Genomic DNA, 15061 nt, shown 5'->3' with positions numbered 1-15061 from the left:
TGCCTGACTCAGAACAGTGCTCATTCGCAATACTTGCTTAAATATGTGCTCAAACACGATCCTTTGCTTGGGGCCACAGACTATCCCACTGATGATCACTAAATCTGTACACTGCTCACACACTATTCCTGGCCTAAAGAACACTTTGCACACTTCAATTTGCTCGAAATCAGCACGGAATGATACTGCGGTGATGGAAGCCATTGTTTCGACATAGTAAATGTGGGGGGTTGGAGGGAGGGGGGCGCCCAGTACTGAGCCTCATTCTCCCTTTGTTGGCACCAATGGTTCATTCGCAGCCTCCTTCATTAGCAACCAACGTACAACCTTCCTTACTCGTTCACTTATCGCTCACACTCAGTTGCTTTGAGGACCAATGTCTATAAACTGCGTCTCTACTGTCCACCACTTCGGCTCACTGTGCAGTTTCCCAGCTCCTTGTCCACAGTTACCGGGTCACTTTGCAGTTTGCAGGTTCCTCATTCACACACCTGGCCTGCATCTCTCTTGGTGTGTTGTCCTCTCTTTATGAGCATATTCTGCCGAGCACCCTCCCAGAATAACCAACAGCAATTTGGGTTTTGCAGACTTCGGGATGATTGGGTTGGTGGCTCCTCTACCCATTCCATCAAGCCTGATTCTGCTTCCAACGTCAGAGGCTCAAACCCTCTTGTCATTCTCTAGGGTTTTTGAAGGGCCTGTGACTCAGAGCCTTCAACACGTGGTGATCGACATCAGAATCTCTTGTACACCACTTACCCAAGAAGGCGACTTGCCACAGACCTTTACACAGTGATCAAAGTTTTGTTAAGCACCTCATCACCAGATGTTACATTCCTTGGTGTAGTGTGCAGCATGAGCTCACAGGGTACGGTGGAATGGTAATAAGTAACATCATGCAGATGCCGGTTGCATTGCTGGCCACTTTTGCTATCCCTCGGTCGGGGGAAGGGGTCACTGCTCATGAGTATTAGTAGCTCAATTGCAAGAAAGCAAGGAAAAAACAACATGGGCACACAGCTCGTGCCAGAAGGGAACTTTACCCTACACATTCTGCAGTTCGCCCAAGAGATATTTTATCGTTTCCCATTCAAATCCAATTTTACTGTATAGGTTTTCACAAGACGATTTATATAGCTTTGGAGTACTGACAGAAAGGGCAATACCTTGCATCACCACTCCTCACACCACTTACCTAACTGGGCTCTCTTTATACACAGTCTGGCTGCCCCCCAGCAGGGAACTGCTGGCGCTGCTGGTGCTTAAGCGGTCATCATCATCGCCCTGATAGTACCGTGATGTCACGAGACGTGTGCTCCTCCGTGACATGGTGTAGGCTCTGGGGGGCTGTGCCCCGGGGTTTTATCTGTTACACAGGGGACAGCTGAAGAACCTAGAAAAAAAGTGTAAGACATTCATGAATTCAAATCCGAAATAGTAACAGCATCAGCATTAGCATTAGCACCAGAAAGTGAGGCTGAAATAAAGAGTGATCTATTGGGAAAAGAAACCTTCATATACTAACACTTCCTACGCTTGTGGATGACTCCTATATTGCTATGGACTGGTTATTACTCTTGGAGATCAAAAATACCTCCAGGTTTTACATTTTTAGATATAGATGGGGCCTTAAGCGGGATTGAGAGGTGGGTGTGCGAGACAAGGCTCTGGGCAAGTAGCTGGCTCAAACGCAACTCTTATCGAGACTCTGCATGGCAAAAACATGAGCCTATACCTTGCTCCCCATGCTAGTTGGAGGACTGGACTTCAGGAAGCGGCATACTTGCGCATGCTCTTTTCCGCTGGTGGGGGATCCTGGGATGAGCACTGAACTGCACTAGAAGCTTGATGGCCTCCAGGTGGCTCCGCTCTCAGTTCTGTCTTGGCGCCGTTTGGCTGTCCTTGTCCTGGCCGTTGGACTCACCACCACTGTTCAACAGCAGGTAGATAAACTTGAGTCACATACCATGCTCAGGTAGGCAGGTTGTTTGCTTCATTGATTTTCTTTTTCAGCATATATTTTTTTAAACTGCATTTTCTTCCATTGTCAGTGCTCGGGCATGTAGCCCAGTCCTGAATCGGCAGTTTGAACAGCCAGCATTCTTTGGCCGTCTTGACTCATGTTTGGCTCCTGGAGCCAGGTCAGACCCTTGGCTTGCCCCTGGCTAATCTCAAAACTAGAATGATGCGACTCTGCCACTTCTGCTGGTGTTGAAATAGCCCAGTTTGCAACATTTGAACTTGTAAACTATTAGGCACATAAAAAGTTACTTGCCACCTCAATTCATCTCATGCACACAGCATATCATTTCGTATTCACCAATTCATCATTATCACTAATCAATGGCTAATAGCAGTGTAGATATTGAGGCCTGATCTAGCCTATGCATAATGAACCAGCCTTCGGGAAGGAGGTATTTTTGATCTCCCAACGCTGCGGTAGAAACCCATACAGCTATTCGCATACGGATGCACAAAGACCCTGCCAGTCGTAGGGTACATCCTCACGTATAACGAAAAGTACTGCAAAACACGCATCTACGTAGTCGACGTGGGAATTGAGACACTACTCAGCTGCCCAGCTGCCGAAAGAATAGAGCTGATACTATTCACATTTGTAATTCACTGCAGGGAAATTGACCACCTGCTGGCCAAACACAGGAAGCTGTTTCGAGGAATCTGGTTCCAGAAAGGGAGGATAGTGAAACATCACATTGATCCCACGGTGGAACCAAGGGCTGTCCGGCACCGAAGGGTCCCATTCCACATGAGAGCAGCAGGTGAGGCAGAACTTAAAACACGAAGACCTCCGAAAATTTGAAAAAAACCACGAGCCCCCGCCATGGTCATGACAGCGAAGCCCAAATAGCCACAAGCTGTACGGGTATTTATCGACATGCGCCTGCCCACTGTGGCAATAGGGCGAGAAAGGCATATTACACCAACGGTGGATGAATTAACTGTGGGCCTAACTGGCGCCACTGTTTTCAGCAAATTGGACTGATCAGGGTACCATCAGATCCATCTGGCGACAGAATCAAGGTCGTCGCACTTTGGGCTAAGAAGATATCCCCGGCTCAATGTTGGAATCTCCTCCGTAGTGGAGGTATTCCAACATGAAACCAAGTATTACAGGACCTCCCAGGAGTCACCAATGTCAGTGACAACATTCTAGTCTATGGCAAAACGGGGGAGGAATACAACAGCTGACTAGCAGCAACGCTACAATGACTGGAAGAATCCAGGGCGGACCCTCCATGGAGAAAAATGTGAATTTGGAAAATCCACACTGAGTTTTCTCGGATACGTATTCAATGAAAGAGGGGTGTCCCCAGATCCTGGAAAAGTGGCCGATATCATAAACACCCAAGATCCCAACAACGCAACAGAAGTCTGCAGCTTCCTAGGCATGGCAACTTACTGCAGGCGATTCATCCCCGGCTTGGTCACCATTGCCACTTCACTGTGAAAACTCATGAAAGCAAAGTTGACATGGGAGTGGGGCGGGACCCAAGAGATGGCATTCCAGAAGATCAAATGCTCTGACACGTCACGGAAAACTGAACTACTAGTCGATGCCAGCCCCGTTGGCCTTGGAGCAGTTCTCACACAGACTGACTGGGAAGGAACCATAGTTCCCATAGCTGTCACCTGTAGTACCCTTACTCCCACAGAGAGAAGGAGGCCCTCGCCATCTTATGGGGCCGCAGGCACTTTCATGTATACATCCTGGGCCACCCCGTAAAAGTACTGATGGACCACAAACCTCTAGTCCCAATCTTTTAAAGGGATCAGCACTGCACCCCAGCCAGGATTGAACGTTGGATGTTCCAACTACAGCAATTCTATCTCGAGGTACAGTAGTACAGACCCGGGGCCGACAACCCAGCGGACTTTGTTGCGACACCCCCGACCAGCCACTGCAACGGAATGCAAAGCAGCAGAAGAAACAGAGGAGCACATATGCCAGATCATAGCTTGTGCCAAACCTAAAGCAATGAGGCTGGATGAAATAGTGGCGGAAACGACCAAAGACCCTTGTCTCCAAATGACCAAGGAGGCCATACTAACGGGTGAATGGAAAACGGTCCTCACCGCTGTCACCCACTGGATGCCCCTAGCACAGGAAATTATGCAAGCCCTGTTCGGGATCCGCCAGGGACTGTCTCCCGGAAAGCCTGATCCCCCAAGGGACACCGCATTGTAATGCCCTCCACTCTACAAGAAAGAGCACTCCAGCTCGCGCACAAAGGGCACCAGGTGATCGTGAAGACACAGGCCTTCCTCCAGTCACAAGTATGGATGCGGCAAATATAGCAGAATGTCATGACTCTCGTAGAAACATGCGCCTCATGTCTAGCCACGCGCAGTCCTGGACCATCGGAGCCCATGACATGCCCACTGCAAAGCGTGAGCTGTTGGGACTCAGTGAACATAAGCTTTTGCATAATCGCCAACGAAGCCTACCTCCTGCTAGCCGTAGATGAGCATTCACGGTACCCGGAGGTCGAACCTGTCAACTCCATCGACGCAGCCTCTGTTAGAGAAAATGTTTGCTGTCCAAGGAATACCTTAATTGCTCAAAAGCGACAACGGCCCTCTATTCAAAAGCAAAGAATTCCAATGCTTCATTGACAACAGGAGAGTCTGACACCATCACACCGTACTGGCCGCAGGCCATGGAGATGCAGAGAGGTTTATGGCATCCATCAATAAGTGCGTAAGAATCGCCAAAGACAAGGGACGACCATGGCTGCCAGAACTGTACTAGTTCCTCTGATCGTACCGACAAAAACCCCCACTCAGCTACGCAAGTCAGCCCCACAGACCTGATGTTCCGGGTACCAATCCAAGCCAGACTCCCCCTCCACCACTCCTACCACCCACCGCAAGTGGACCTGGAGCGGATAGAACAAAGAAGACAAGAGCACAATGCCAGAGAAGATTGCTCGAGAAGGGCAACACCAAACCACCTCCAAGTAGGGGACACTACATGGCCCTCCCCTACAAGTCTCTGCCCTGGACCATCACCCATCGAGAGCATGGGCTGGTAACGGCCACACGAGGACCAGAGCATCACCAGGAACGTGTCCCACTTCAGGCAGATACCAAACACCACGTGGGAAGAAACTCAAGAGGATGGAGCCCCCATTGGAGCCCACTCCACATCGGCTGAGCAAACACCACCTGCAGGGGAACGCAGAGAACCCCCAAAGACTCTGGCATGAGAGACTGCAGGACCCAGGGACATAGGAGCGAGTCCAACTAGGGCAGACACCCCACAAAGAGAAGACGGGGGACGGTACTTGCTCCGTAGACTGGTACCCTCCACCCGACTTCAAGGGTACGTGATAAATGGCATCTACCGATGGGCGTGAGCCAGGGAACACAAGATTGGCACTCTGATGACCGCAACCAAGGACTACTGTAATGTTTGGAAAGTTTTTTTCGTCCAAGTTGGGGAGGGATGTGATAACCATTTGATGTGGATGACGACGTGGTCGGGTGAGACCACGTGAGCGTAAAGAATAAAGTGAGTGGAAAAGCCCACCAAGGCATTCTCCGCTCTGACACCTGCACTACGAGTGTGTCTTTCCTTTCTTGGCCTGCGGCGCCATGCGTCCCGGCCTGCTGAGACTATCCCTCAATGCACCAGGGCATAGGCGAGAGATGAGCTGTGGCATTGCCCATATTCCATCGAGACCCGTCTTCCTCTATCCTGCCTTGCTCGCCTTTTCTTTTTTCTGCCCTGCCGGTGTGTCTGTGGTGGCAGAAGATTGTAAGGCATCCACAAATCTGGCTCAGGCAGCAGGCAAAGCCTTGTTTTATTTATCCATTTTACTTGTTATTAGAACACTTCCTATCTTCCTTCCTCCTGAAGAAACAAGACCCTAATTCTGCCATTCCACCTTCCACACAAGCGTGGGGCTTTCTTTCCGCTGGGTGCTATGGCGACAGTCACAATCTGAAGTAGTTTGTCCTCCAAACTGGGAGCTCCCTCAGAAGAGGCAGCAACAGTGAAAAAAGGCTAGGTGAATTAGAAGAGAGATGGATTTATAGATTGGACAGTGTCCGTCATGGTTTGAATGTAGCCATAGAGTGGAACGGATTGCTGAATCAATAACCAGTAGATTCCACAACACATGACACCACATCGAGTTAACAAGGGGGTGGTTAAATATCGATGCCAATGTTTACCATGGGTTCATATGAAAGGCTATTAATGGAAATCACAAGAACATTTTTGGCTGCAACCCATGTTGGCTTTGTGGCCACATGTTTCTAGTTGTGAGTATGCAATCCATGGTCACAGATAGATCAAAATACAGAAGAGAATACTGCATGCAAATTGCGTCTATGAATACTCTCCCATTGAATATGTATTCTCAGTGTACTGAGATAACTCTGTATATAGGCAAGTATGCTTTTGCTCTATTTTGAAATTGAAGAGAGGGGGCAATGTACACTGTGGGGACTCAGTGTGTCTAAGTGATTTACATTTTTAATTGTCATACCCATGTCGGACCACGGGGCAACCACTAGATGCACCCCCTCGGTACCGCATAACAACATCTATATGGTGAGCGATCTCACAGTCAAACTACATTCACCTCAGGACCGGTAGAGGTTAATTAGATTCGTGTATCTCACTGACAGTCAATTTAAGAACGGACCTAGTTGAATTTGCACATTTCGGTTTTATTTAACGTCTCCCATTTTTCTAAATCTCCGAGATCTAAAAATCTTTTTCAGTAAATGATGTATTAAATGATTAGTTGATGTATTAAATGATTGGTATAATTAAACAGAAGCCGGTCTGGAGTAGATGGTCCAATTCCACACTGCATTGACAGTCCATCTAGCACTCACGAGAGCGGTCCACTGCAAGATGGCCGCCCTCTGGATAAATTTACAGACCACACACTACGAGGGCATCTGGTCACCATGACTCCCGACTAGGAAGTTACAAACACGGTCACCGGCGTGTTGCAACCATAGTGACCACGCCGTACACTCGGGTTAGGATCTCCCGTGTTCCAAGAAGTGAGGCTCAATGAGGCACCCAGGTAAGACTAATTTAGTTTGGCAACAGAGTACAGATTGTACGTGAGAAAGACCGCAGACAGTCCTGATAAGGGAGGGCCCCCTAGGACGCTGGCGCACATTCCACTGCTTATCAAGGGGTGGTGTGCTCGCAGCATAGAAGAGGGCCACACCTCGAATCGATGTGGCAGTTTTGCGGGTGGACACGAACAGTCATCCACATACACTATTCCAGAACTTATGTTTGAATGGGTGACACTTATAGTATACTGTTTAGACGCGGTCTCACCTACTGCATAATCATCTTGACAGGTTTGCAGACTAGAAGAGGAAAGAGGGATCACTAGAGGACCTCCTGCAACAGAGCGCTGAAATTATTCAGTGTTTGGGAGACTACTCAAAAGGGGTACGTTTGTCCACCCCCTGGGGATGCCAGAACAAGAGAAGGTGGTTCATCCATGTGAGGTAGGGCCCAATAGTGACAGCCTGTTTCTCACCTACAGGTCTTGACCTAGGATAACTACAGTGTCATCATTCATCCACCCACAGTGGATCGTTATTGCAGCAGCTAGTGGTCTGGTATCAACACTGAATTTACATGCTACATGAACTAAGGCACCATAAGTCTCCCCATGCAGGGATACTGTTATAGCTACCATTGGAGTTTATTATATGTTTATCCCGGACCAGGACCCGCACTTGCACTTACCACTCTACATTTGTTTTTATAGAATACCACCACAGGAGAGAGTTCGTCTGAGTCCAGATTGTAATTCCCGGTCCTGATGAAGGCTGTCCTACTTACAGCCACCAGAACAGGCTAAAGGCTGAAACAACAGTTGTGTGGACTTATTATAATACATAATGGGGCTTATTACGATTCGGCGCTAGCCGTGCTGGTAATTACTGGCATGAATTTACCATCATCCGGAAATGGGGACTTACCGCGGCATGCCAGCCCCGGCGGACCCAGTAAATCCCCATTGCCGGGTGCCAGTAATTATTACCCCCCATTCCCATTTGAGTCCCACTGGACTCAATGGGAATGGGGAGGTCGGATGCACCGGCACCATTCACGAATGGTGCCGGTGCATCCGACATGGTCTGCTCGCGGGTGCCGTTCTGCCCGCCAGGTCAGACCTGACGTGCGAAAGGGCACCCGGGAGCAGACCTCGTAGTTTGTCGGTCTGGTAACAACAGTATCGGCAAGCTTACTGGTACCGTTGCTACCGGACCGGCAACCTTATAATGAGGTCCAGTCTCTGTTACACACACCGGGCACTTATTTGTCATTTAAACCAATACGAATACAAGTTCCTTTTCAATTATAAAGGGATGTACTGATGAAATATTTGATATTCCAAAGAAGTAGCAATGGTTACTATGATGAGAAAGGTTTATGTAGGTTTATTGTTGGGAATGTGTTTGGGTTTACTTACCTGTGGTAAGCAATGACATATATGAAATGTAACATGTGATGTTGATGTTATAAGTATCATTAAATTGTCTTTTTGGTATAACCGGGCTCACCCTGGTCATTTGTTATATAAAGTCTGTATTACCTGGGGAGAGAAGGGAATAGCACCCCCCCCCCTTTTACCTTATATCGTGCAGACATGGGCCCTGCTTTGGTAAATCCCATATCAATTCCAACCAAATTTGGCACCATCTTGCTTGACCTGACTCCCGCAGGTTTTCAGGCTTCCCTTGACTCTTTGAAAATGTTTCTCAGATTCCTGGGACCTAGTGGTCAATGTAAAAAAAAAAAAAGTAAAAAAATAAAATAAAGGATTTCATGGTATTTAATACTCCTGGTCGCCAAAAGATCATTGTGCCTTGGCATCTGGAGTGGGTCAGACTTGAGGTATTAAAGGAGTATAAATATTATTGAATTATTTTTGACGACTGGTGACATAGCAATCTACATCTAGCCCACGTAAAGCTCAGGCGTTTGCAAGTTATTAGGTCACTTGGAAAACTGGCCCTTACCAAAGGAGGCTATTCACTTGGAAGCCTGGCGCAGTTGTATTTGGGTAAAATCAGCCCCATCCTTATTTATGGGGCTGAAGGCTAACACCCTGGTAACAAAGTGGGAGTGGCGAAACTTGAATCTCTTCTTCTCAAAAGGCTGTTATGTCTCCCTACACATGCCCAGACCTAGATTTTTTTTCTCGAGTTTGGCATCTTTTCTTGTATGGCGAGACACCAGCTATCGCTATCTTTTCTGAACTCCTTCTGGTGTCTTGCGAACGCATAGGTTGGCACTTTGAATTCCATCATCTTAAAAGCTGCCCTAATTAAATTTTCTTACCTTCAGGGTGGTGCTTTGCACTGTAATATCTCCACGGCCAATAGATGGCTGCCATTGGCCCCTGGTCCTTCTTCGAGTTAGTCGTACTCTCGGCTTGAGGCTGCAATGCAAGATGTTGTCTATGCTTGCTTTCGGGAACAGTATACTGCGCACCTGGCAACTAAGTTGATTATAGCAGTCTTTTTATCGAGCACATTCTTACTTAGAATTCTCCCCCAAAGCACATTGAATAATTTGTTGGCAATGCCCTGGCATGGGATTATCTCAAACTGAAAACAAACTCTATTAAAACCTTGGAAGTGATGGGGGCGTGGGTTGACTTACTCAGGTCCTTGCGCTTGCATCAGTTATGTGACTCTGGCTCCCTTGAGTTAGTGAAGCACATGCTGACCCATTGTGCAACGCTGGAGGTTTATTGATCCATGGCTCTGCTCTCGGCTGACTTGACTCACTCCCTCACAAATGAGGCACTTTCAGAGCTAATTATGGGGGACGGGGGCCGGACCACGAACCGTGTATTACATTTTTTGGAAAAAGGTTGTCTGCATTTTGGAAAACCTCCTGCCCCTGGTGGGACAGCAACTATGAATTTTGCTCGACTGTCTATGCTGGCCTTTTAATGATGTTGTCTGTCTCCTGCTGCTAACATTTTTACTGTGGATCAAAAAAGCTATTGTTGATACTGCTATGTAACATTAAAAAAAAAATTGCCCTCATTTGTGTCAATGAAGTACATTTTTAAAACACACAAAAAGATGAAAATAGTGAATAAAAACGTCCAACCAGAAGAAAAAACAGGCAAGAGACACAATTAACTTCTGTGACAGGGTATGGGGTCAGTCAAAGGGAGGCGGGGTCCTCTCCCGATCAGGGCTAGGCAGTCTGGGTGCATGTCATAGCCAAATCTACCCCAGAGCTGGGGGTGAGAAAATAGGCTCTCCTTCCCCTATTCCTGAACCCCTTTAATGTGCCTTGCTTGATAACAGTGATTACCACAGTCGCTCACGCAATACCTTCCAGCCACTTTTCTGGCAAGAATGATCCTTTATTGCTTGTAGGACCCCCACAATCCAGAAGGCAGCATGGTGGCAGAGAACCCGGCCAGCAGGTAAAGAAAGGTGCTGAACACGCACAGACCACAAGACTCTGGTCCAGTGAACCGGCATGATATGTAACTCACCTCGGTGAAAGAAGAACAGGCCGCCAGACAAACACAGACTTAAACTTCAGAGACCACACGAAAAACCCGCACATGGGATGGGCTGAGGCTAAGAGGGGCTTCTGCAGCCACGCAGCCCGGGGACTCATCTCCAAGGAAATGAATAGGGCTAGACTGACTCAAAGAGTCAGGTGAGGCAGCGTCAATGGGAAGAGAGGGGTGGCAGTATAAAAACCTGCCGAAATTAGAGTGTTTGGATATAGGAGACGGTTGTAGGAAGATTGGGCATGTGAAGAGATCACGAAAGAAAATGCGGGACGAGGAGAAGGATAGAGAATAGATCAGGGACAGAGGGACAAGATCAGGGAAAAGAGTAGGAGAAGCAGTGAGAGTGTAAGTGAGGAGACCGGCAACATCCTGAACACAAATGATCACATTGTGGGTCCCCAAGATAGTAGGGAATCCTAGGGAAGTCCCAGAGGGAGCGAGGTAGATAAGGCTGCTGCCTTTAGGCCCGGATCTGCGTGATTTTTCCATCGTGGAATAGTCTGCGATGGAAAAGTTTGCATGAGAAATGTGCGAACCACAAAAGGTTTGCACATTTCCCCATGCGAACAAGCATTCAAAACCCCTACATACCCACAACACTCCCCCACCCACACCCCCAACATATACAAACCCTACTTACCTTTTTTACACGCCAAGTCCCTGCGGCACCAGTTCCCCTTTCACGTCCGTGGCGGGAACCTGTGCCGCAGAGTCCTCTGCTTTATTTATTTATTGTATAATATAGTATAGTGAGCGGGGCGTTGCGGGGGACACCCCCGCAGTCTTTTCTTTTATATACTTACCTACAATGCCACCAGCAAAGGTTCAAACTTTTGGTGTTCGAACCTTTGGTGGTAGCATTCTTCTGACTTTTTGTTTTGTACGGTCAGCCCTTTTTTTTCGGTCCAATCGTACAATTCCTTAGGCCCCCACCACCAGAGCACATTAGGTCAGACACTAGCTGTTACTGATTACTAGCTTCGTCTGGGAAATAGGTGAGGCTAGGGTGGTGGAAGCCCACTGGAGGTGGAGGGACAAGTCGGGGACACCCCTTAGTTGCGCTGCTTGCAGTCTTCAAAATAAAGAAATAGAGACTTTATTCCTCATTTTGTGGAATTATTCAAGCCATCCATGACATGTAGTTTCATTGCGGGATCAATGAGGTCCCAAAACAGAGGCCACCAACAAGAAGCAGATGGAAGGAAAATCTGAAACATGTGAATCCTTGATAAAAGCAGCTGCTTGATTGATGAAGGGGTCTGGGAAACAAGGACAGAAATAGAGTCACTCAGACTGGGTGTGTCATCAACAGGGTCATACAACTCCTGGAAGCCGCAGACTCGAAAGATATCCCAACCAACCTGGAGGGTCAAGGACATTCAGAGACCATGCCATTTGAAATAAGAAGAAATCTAAGCCAACAGATTGTGAATCCTAGGATAATACAAGTTGAACCGAGCAGTCACCAGCAGGAGTACACGAACACCTACTCCGAATACCTCAGCTTTCGAACCCACCACCGTGATGAAGAGGGGGAAAGAGACCGAAACCCAGGAAGAGCTAGACTAGGGTCCCGAACCAGGACACCCGAACAATGCCTCTACTGCATGGAAGAATTGCTAAGACCCTGGTTAAGGAGCATTTAGCAATCAGCAAACACCACCAGAAGACACTAGCCGTGCTACAGGGAGCCATTGCCGGAATGCAGGGACATCCATCCAGTGGTACCTCACATCATACTACAAAATGGAGTAATGGAGATGATCCTCCAGCTTTCTTTGTAAGTTCTGAAAGAGTAGCCGAGAACCACAAGATAGTTGGGTCCACCATATAAACCTCCTGCTGACAGGAGAGGCCCAGCAAGCATTCCAAAGCTCCCAACCCTGACAGAAAGTCGTCCTACCATGAGATCAAATAGAAAACACTAGAGGGGCTGGGGTATGACCAGGTACACTACTGTATACGGCTCAGACATCTCCACATATGCTAGGAGAAACCCCTAGACAACTATACCATCAGGTAGGAGATCTCTTGAACAAGTGGCTGAGGCAGAAGACCTATGAGGTCAAGGAATTATTAATCATAGAGCAATTCATAGATTCCTTACCTCTGTATCTTCAGAAAGTCGAATATCAACTTTACAAGCCAAGCCTTCGCTTTAGGAAGCCACAAAGACAGCTAATGTTCACCAAAGAGCAATGTGCTCGAGGGACCCACCAATGGTCGGGTAGAAACCTAGTGAGGTAAAAGCCAGCAGCTCGAACAAGAGAAGAAAGCTACACAGGAAGGTTTTTAGCAACCCAAAGAACCGGCGAGAAGAAAATGGTAATCTCGAGTGGAGAAGACAAAAGCGACCAAGACCGTGTCCTGAGATGGGAGTCCGATGTTTTGCTTGGGGAAAACAGACAGGTTCTGTCCAGCTCAAAGAAAGGAGGGACCCATGGAGATGGCTGTATTAGCATTCAAAGTCCCAGTGACATCTTCATTCGATGGCAGTAACCGAGCTAATGTTATGCTAATGGACTTTCATACTGCTCCAAATCGCCACCATAATAGTTTTAGAGCATCTAGGTTAGTCCGTGGAGTGGGGTACTATGCCCCATCAGGGGTATCCAGACAGTTTGTTTGTGGAATGAGCAAGGGGAAGATCAGAGGATGATAAAGGATTGACAACAAAACCCACACTTTCAATTCCTTGTTTGCTGCTGCAGTTTGTATTTGCACTTTGTGTCTTTAAAGGATACGATCATTCAAGGCAAGTATGTCTGCTCTTGCCATGCCACAGACACCTTGAAGCAGCATTGTAAGACCATTGCGAAATGCTACAGCTGTGCGGTGGCGTGGCACGGAGAGTAGTGTAGTGATTTACTGCTTTCCTTAATACATGTGTGTTCACTCGAGACTACTGGGCTTTTTATTTTTATCTTGAGAAATTAAACTATGCAACTGCTGAATTGCATTTTGACTCCCTTTTGCTTAATAGTTGTAGATATCATGATATCCAGTCAGGGAATTTGAGGTTAAGCTACAGCTGCATTCATTATAAATCGCGATAATCAGTCTCCGTATAAATGTAGTGGTAATTAGCCTTTGGAATTTTCCTTGAGCAACAATGTCTTTTTGTTCAACAGGTAATATTACAAACAGATGATTGGGATTGCGATGGGGGCCAATTATGCCCCAGCTCTTGCTAATCTCTTCATAAACAAACTGGAGGAGACTTATGCTCTTGCCGATCATTAATTCATGTTGCACGTCATTCTCTGGCGATGTTATATTGATGATGTCAGTGTCATTTGGCAAAGTTTTGATGACGCACTATCCACATACATGGATTACTTAAATGCTTAATGATCAAGGAATTTCTTTCACTTGTACTTCCAGTAGGTCTCACATTGATTTTCTTGATATGTAAGAGTAGTATTACCGAATAGGGTTTGCAGACCCACACATTCAGAAAAGGGACAGCTGTCAATTCCATTTTACATGCCCCTAGTGGTCATAGGAAATCGGTAATCACAAATATCCCAGAGGGGGTATATATTTATTTTAATGTATAAAGCGCACAAAGAGCTCAAGGGCATTGAGGCGCTGTTACAAGAAGGCAATTTAGTTAAAGGCATGAGCATAAAAGTTACATGTACAACATTATCATAGTATGAGAGCTATGTCTCATGGTACAGGTGCTAAATCACAACAAGCGGTTACAAGTACAAAGCAGCGTCATAAATTAGGTGCACAGTATGAGAGCCATGCCTCATGGTACGGGGTGCTACATAACAACAAGCGGGTGCAAGTATATAGGAGCGTCACGGGTAGTTTGGCCAAAACGCACCACAGGAGTACAATTTTCTAGGGCAGCAGAACAGCAATGCTAATGGTAAGAAACTATACGTGTAAGAGGTGATTGAATGGCTAGGTAAGCCACAGATCTCACCTTATGGTGCAGCTAGTCGATCAGTAGAACGTTGTATATCCGAGAAGTGAGCTGCCAACAGGATGTAAGCAGTGAAGTCTGGGGCCTGTGTTGGCCGGGACAGGCACAGACAGGGGCCTTAGATTACCGGCCTTTGGCGAGAGGACCGACTTCCGCCTGCCGGCGGTATTGGCTGGATAAGGGGTGCGGTGGGCATGGGAAAGAGCCAATCCCAACATGGGATGGGGCCAGGCCTGGTTGTTGAGGAGGCAAAGTATGGTAGTTAGGGATACAAACGGCTGACCGCCATTTTGGAGTGCACAAACAAAATCAAAAACTAACAGCAGCAGATTGAAATCACGGTAAGACTACTGCAATGCAGCATCAGATCCAAGCGGCGATCAGGCATGACAATGAGATAGTTTGAATGAGAAATGTGCATTTACACCAGCAATGACGATCAAAGTCTGCCGTAATTGTACAGATGATTCTACATTCCAACAGGGAAGACATTCATTGAGAAATAGTTTCCTGTCCAGGGCTTATCAACAACAAACTTTGGACACATCTCTTTCGGCTGTGT

At 47.2% G+C, this 15061-nt stretch overlaps 1 protein-coding gene across 2 annotated transcripts in view; it reads right to left on the bottom strand.

Moving 5' to 3' along the window:
- Positions 1-15061, bottom strand: part of SUN2 (Sad1 and UNC84 domain containing 2) — a 396247-nt gene that overhangs the window by 367691 nt on the left and 13495 nt on the right. For both annotated transcript variants that reach the window (XM_069652961.1, XM_069652963.1), the window contains exon 2: positions 1196-1393. In XM_069652961.1, coding sequence (XP_069509062.1) covers positions 1196-1329 — 134 coding nt within the window. In that variant the 5' untranslated portion in view covers positions 1330-1393. The remainder of the gene's footprint in view (positions 1-1195; positions 1394-15061) is intronic.

Source organism: Ambystoma mexicanum, chromosome 3q (assembly GCF_040938575.1).
Source record: "Ambystoma mexicanum isolate Mex_15411 chromosome 3q, UKY_AmexF1_1, whole genome shotgun sequence".
Lineage (NCBI taxonomy): Eukaryota > Metazoa > Chordata > Amphibia > Caudata > Ambystomatidae > Ambystoma > Ambystoma mexicanum.
Note: the sequence above shows the minus strand (reverse complement) of the source record. Positions and strands in the feature narration are given on the sequence as shown.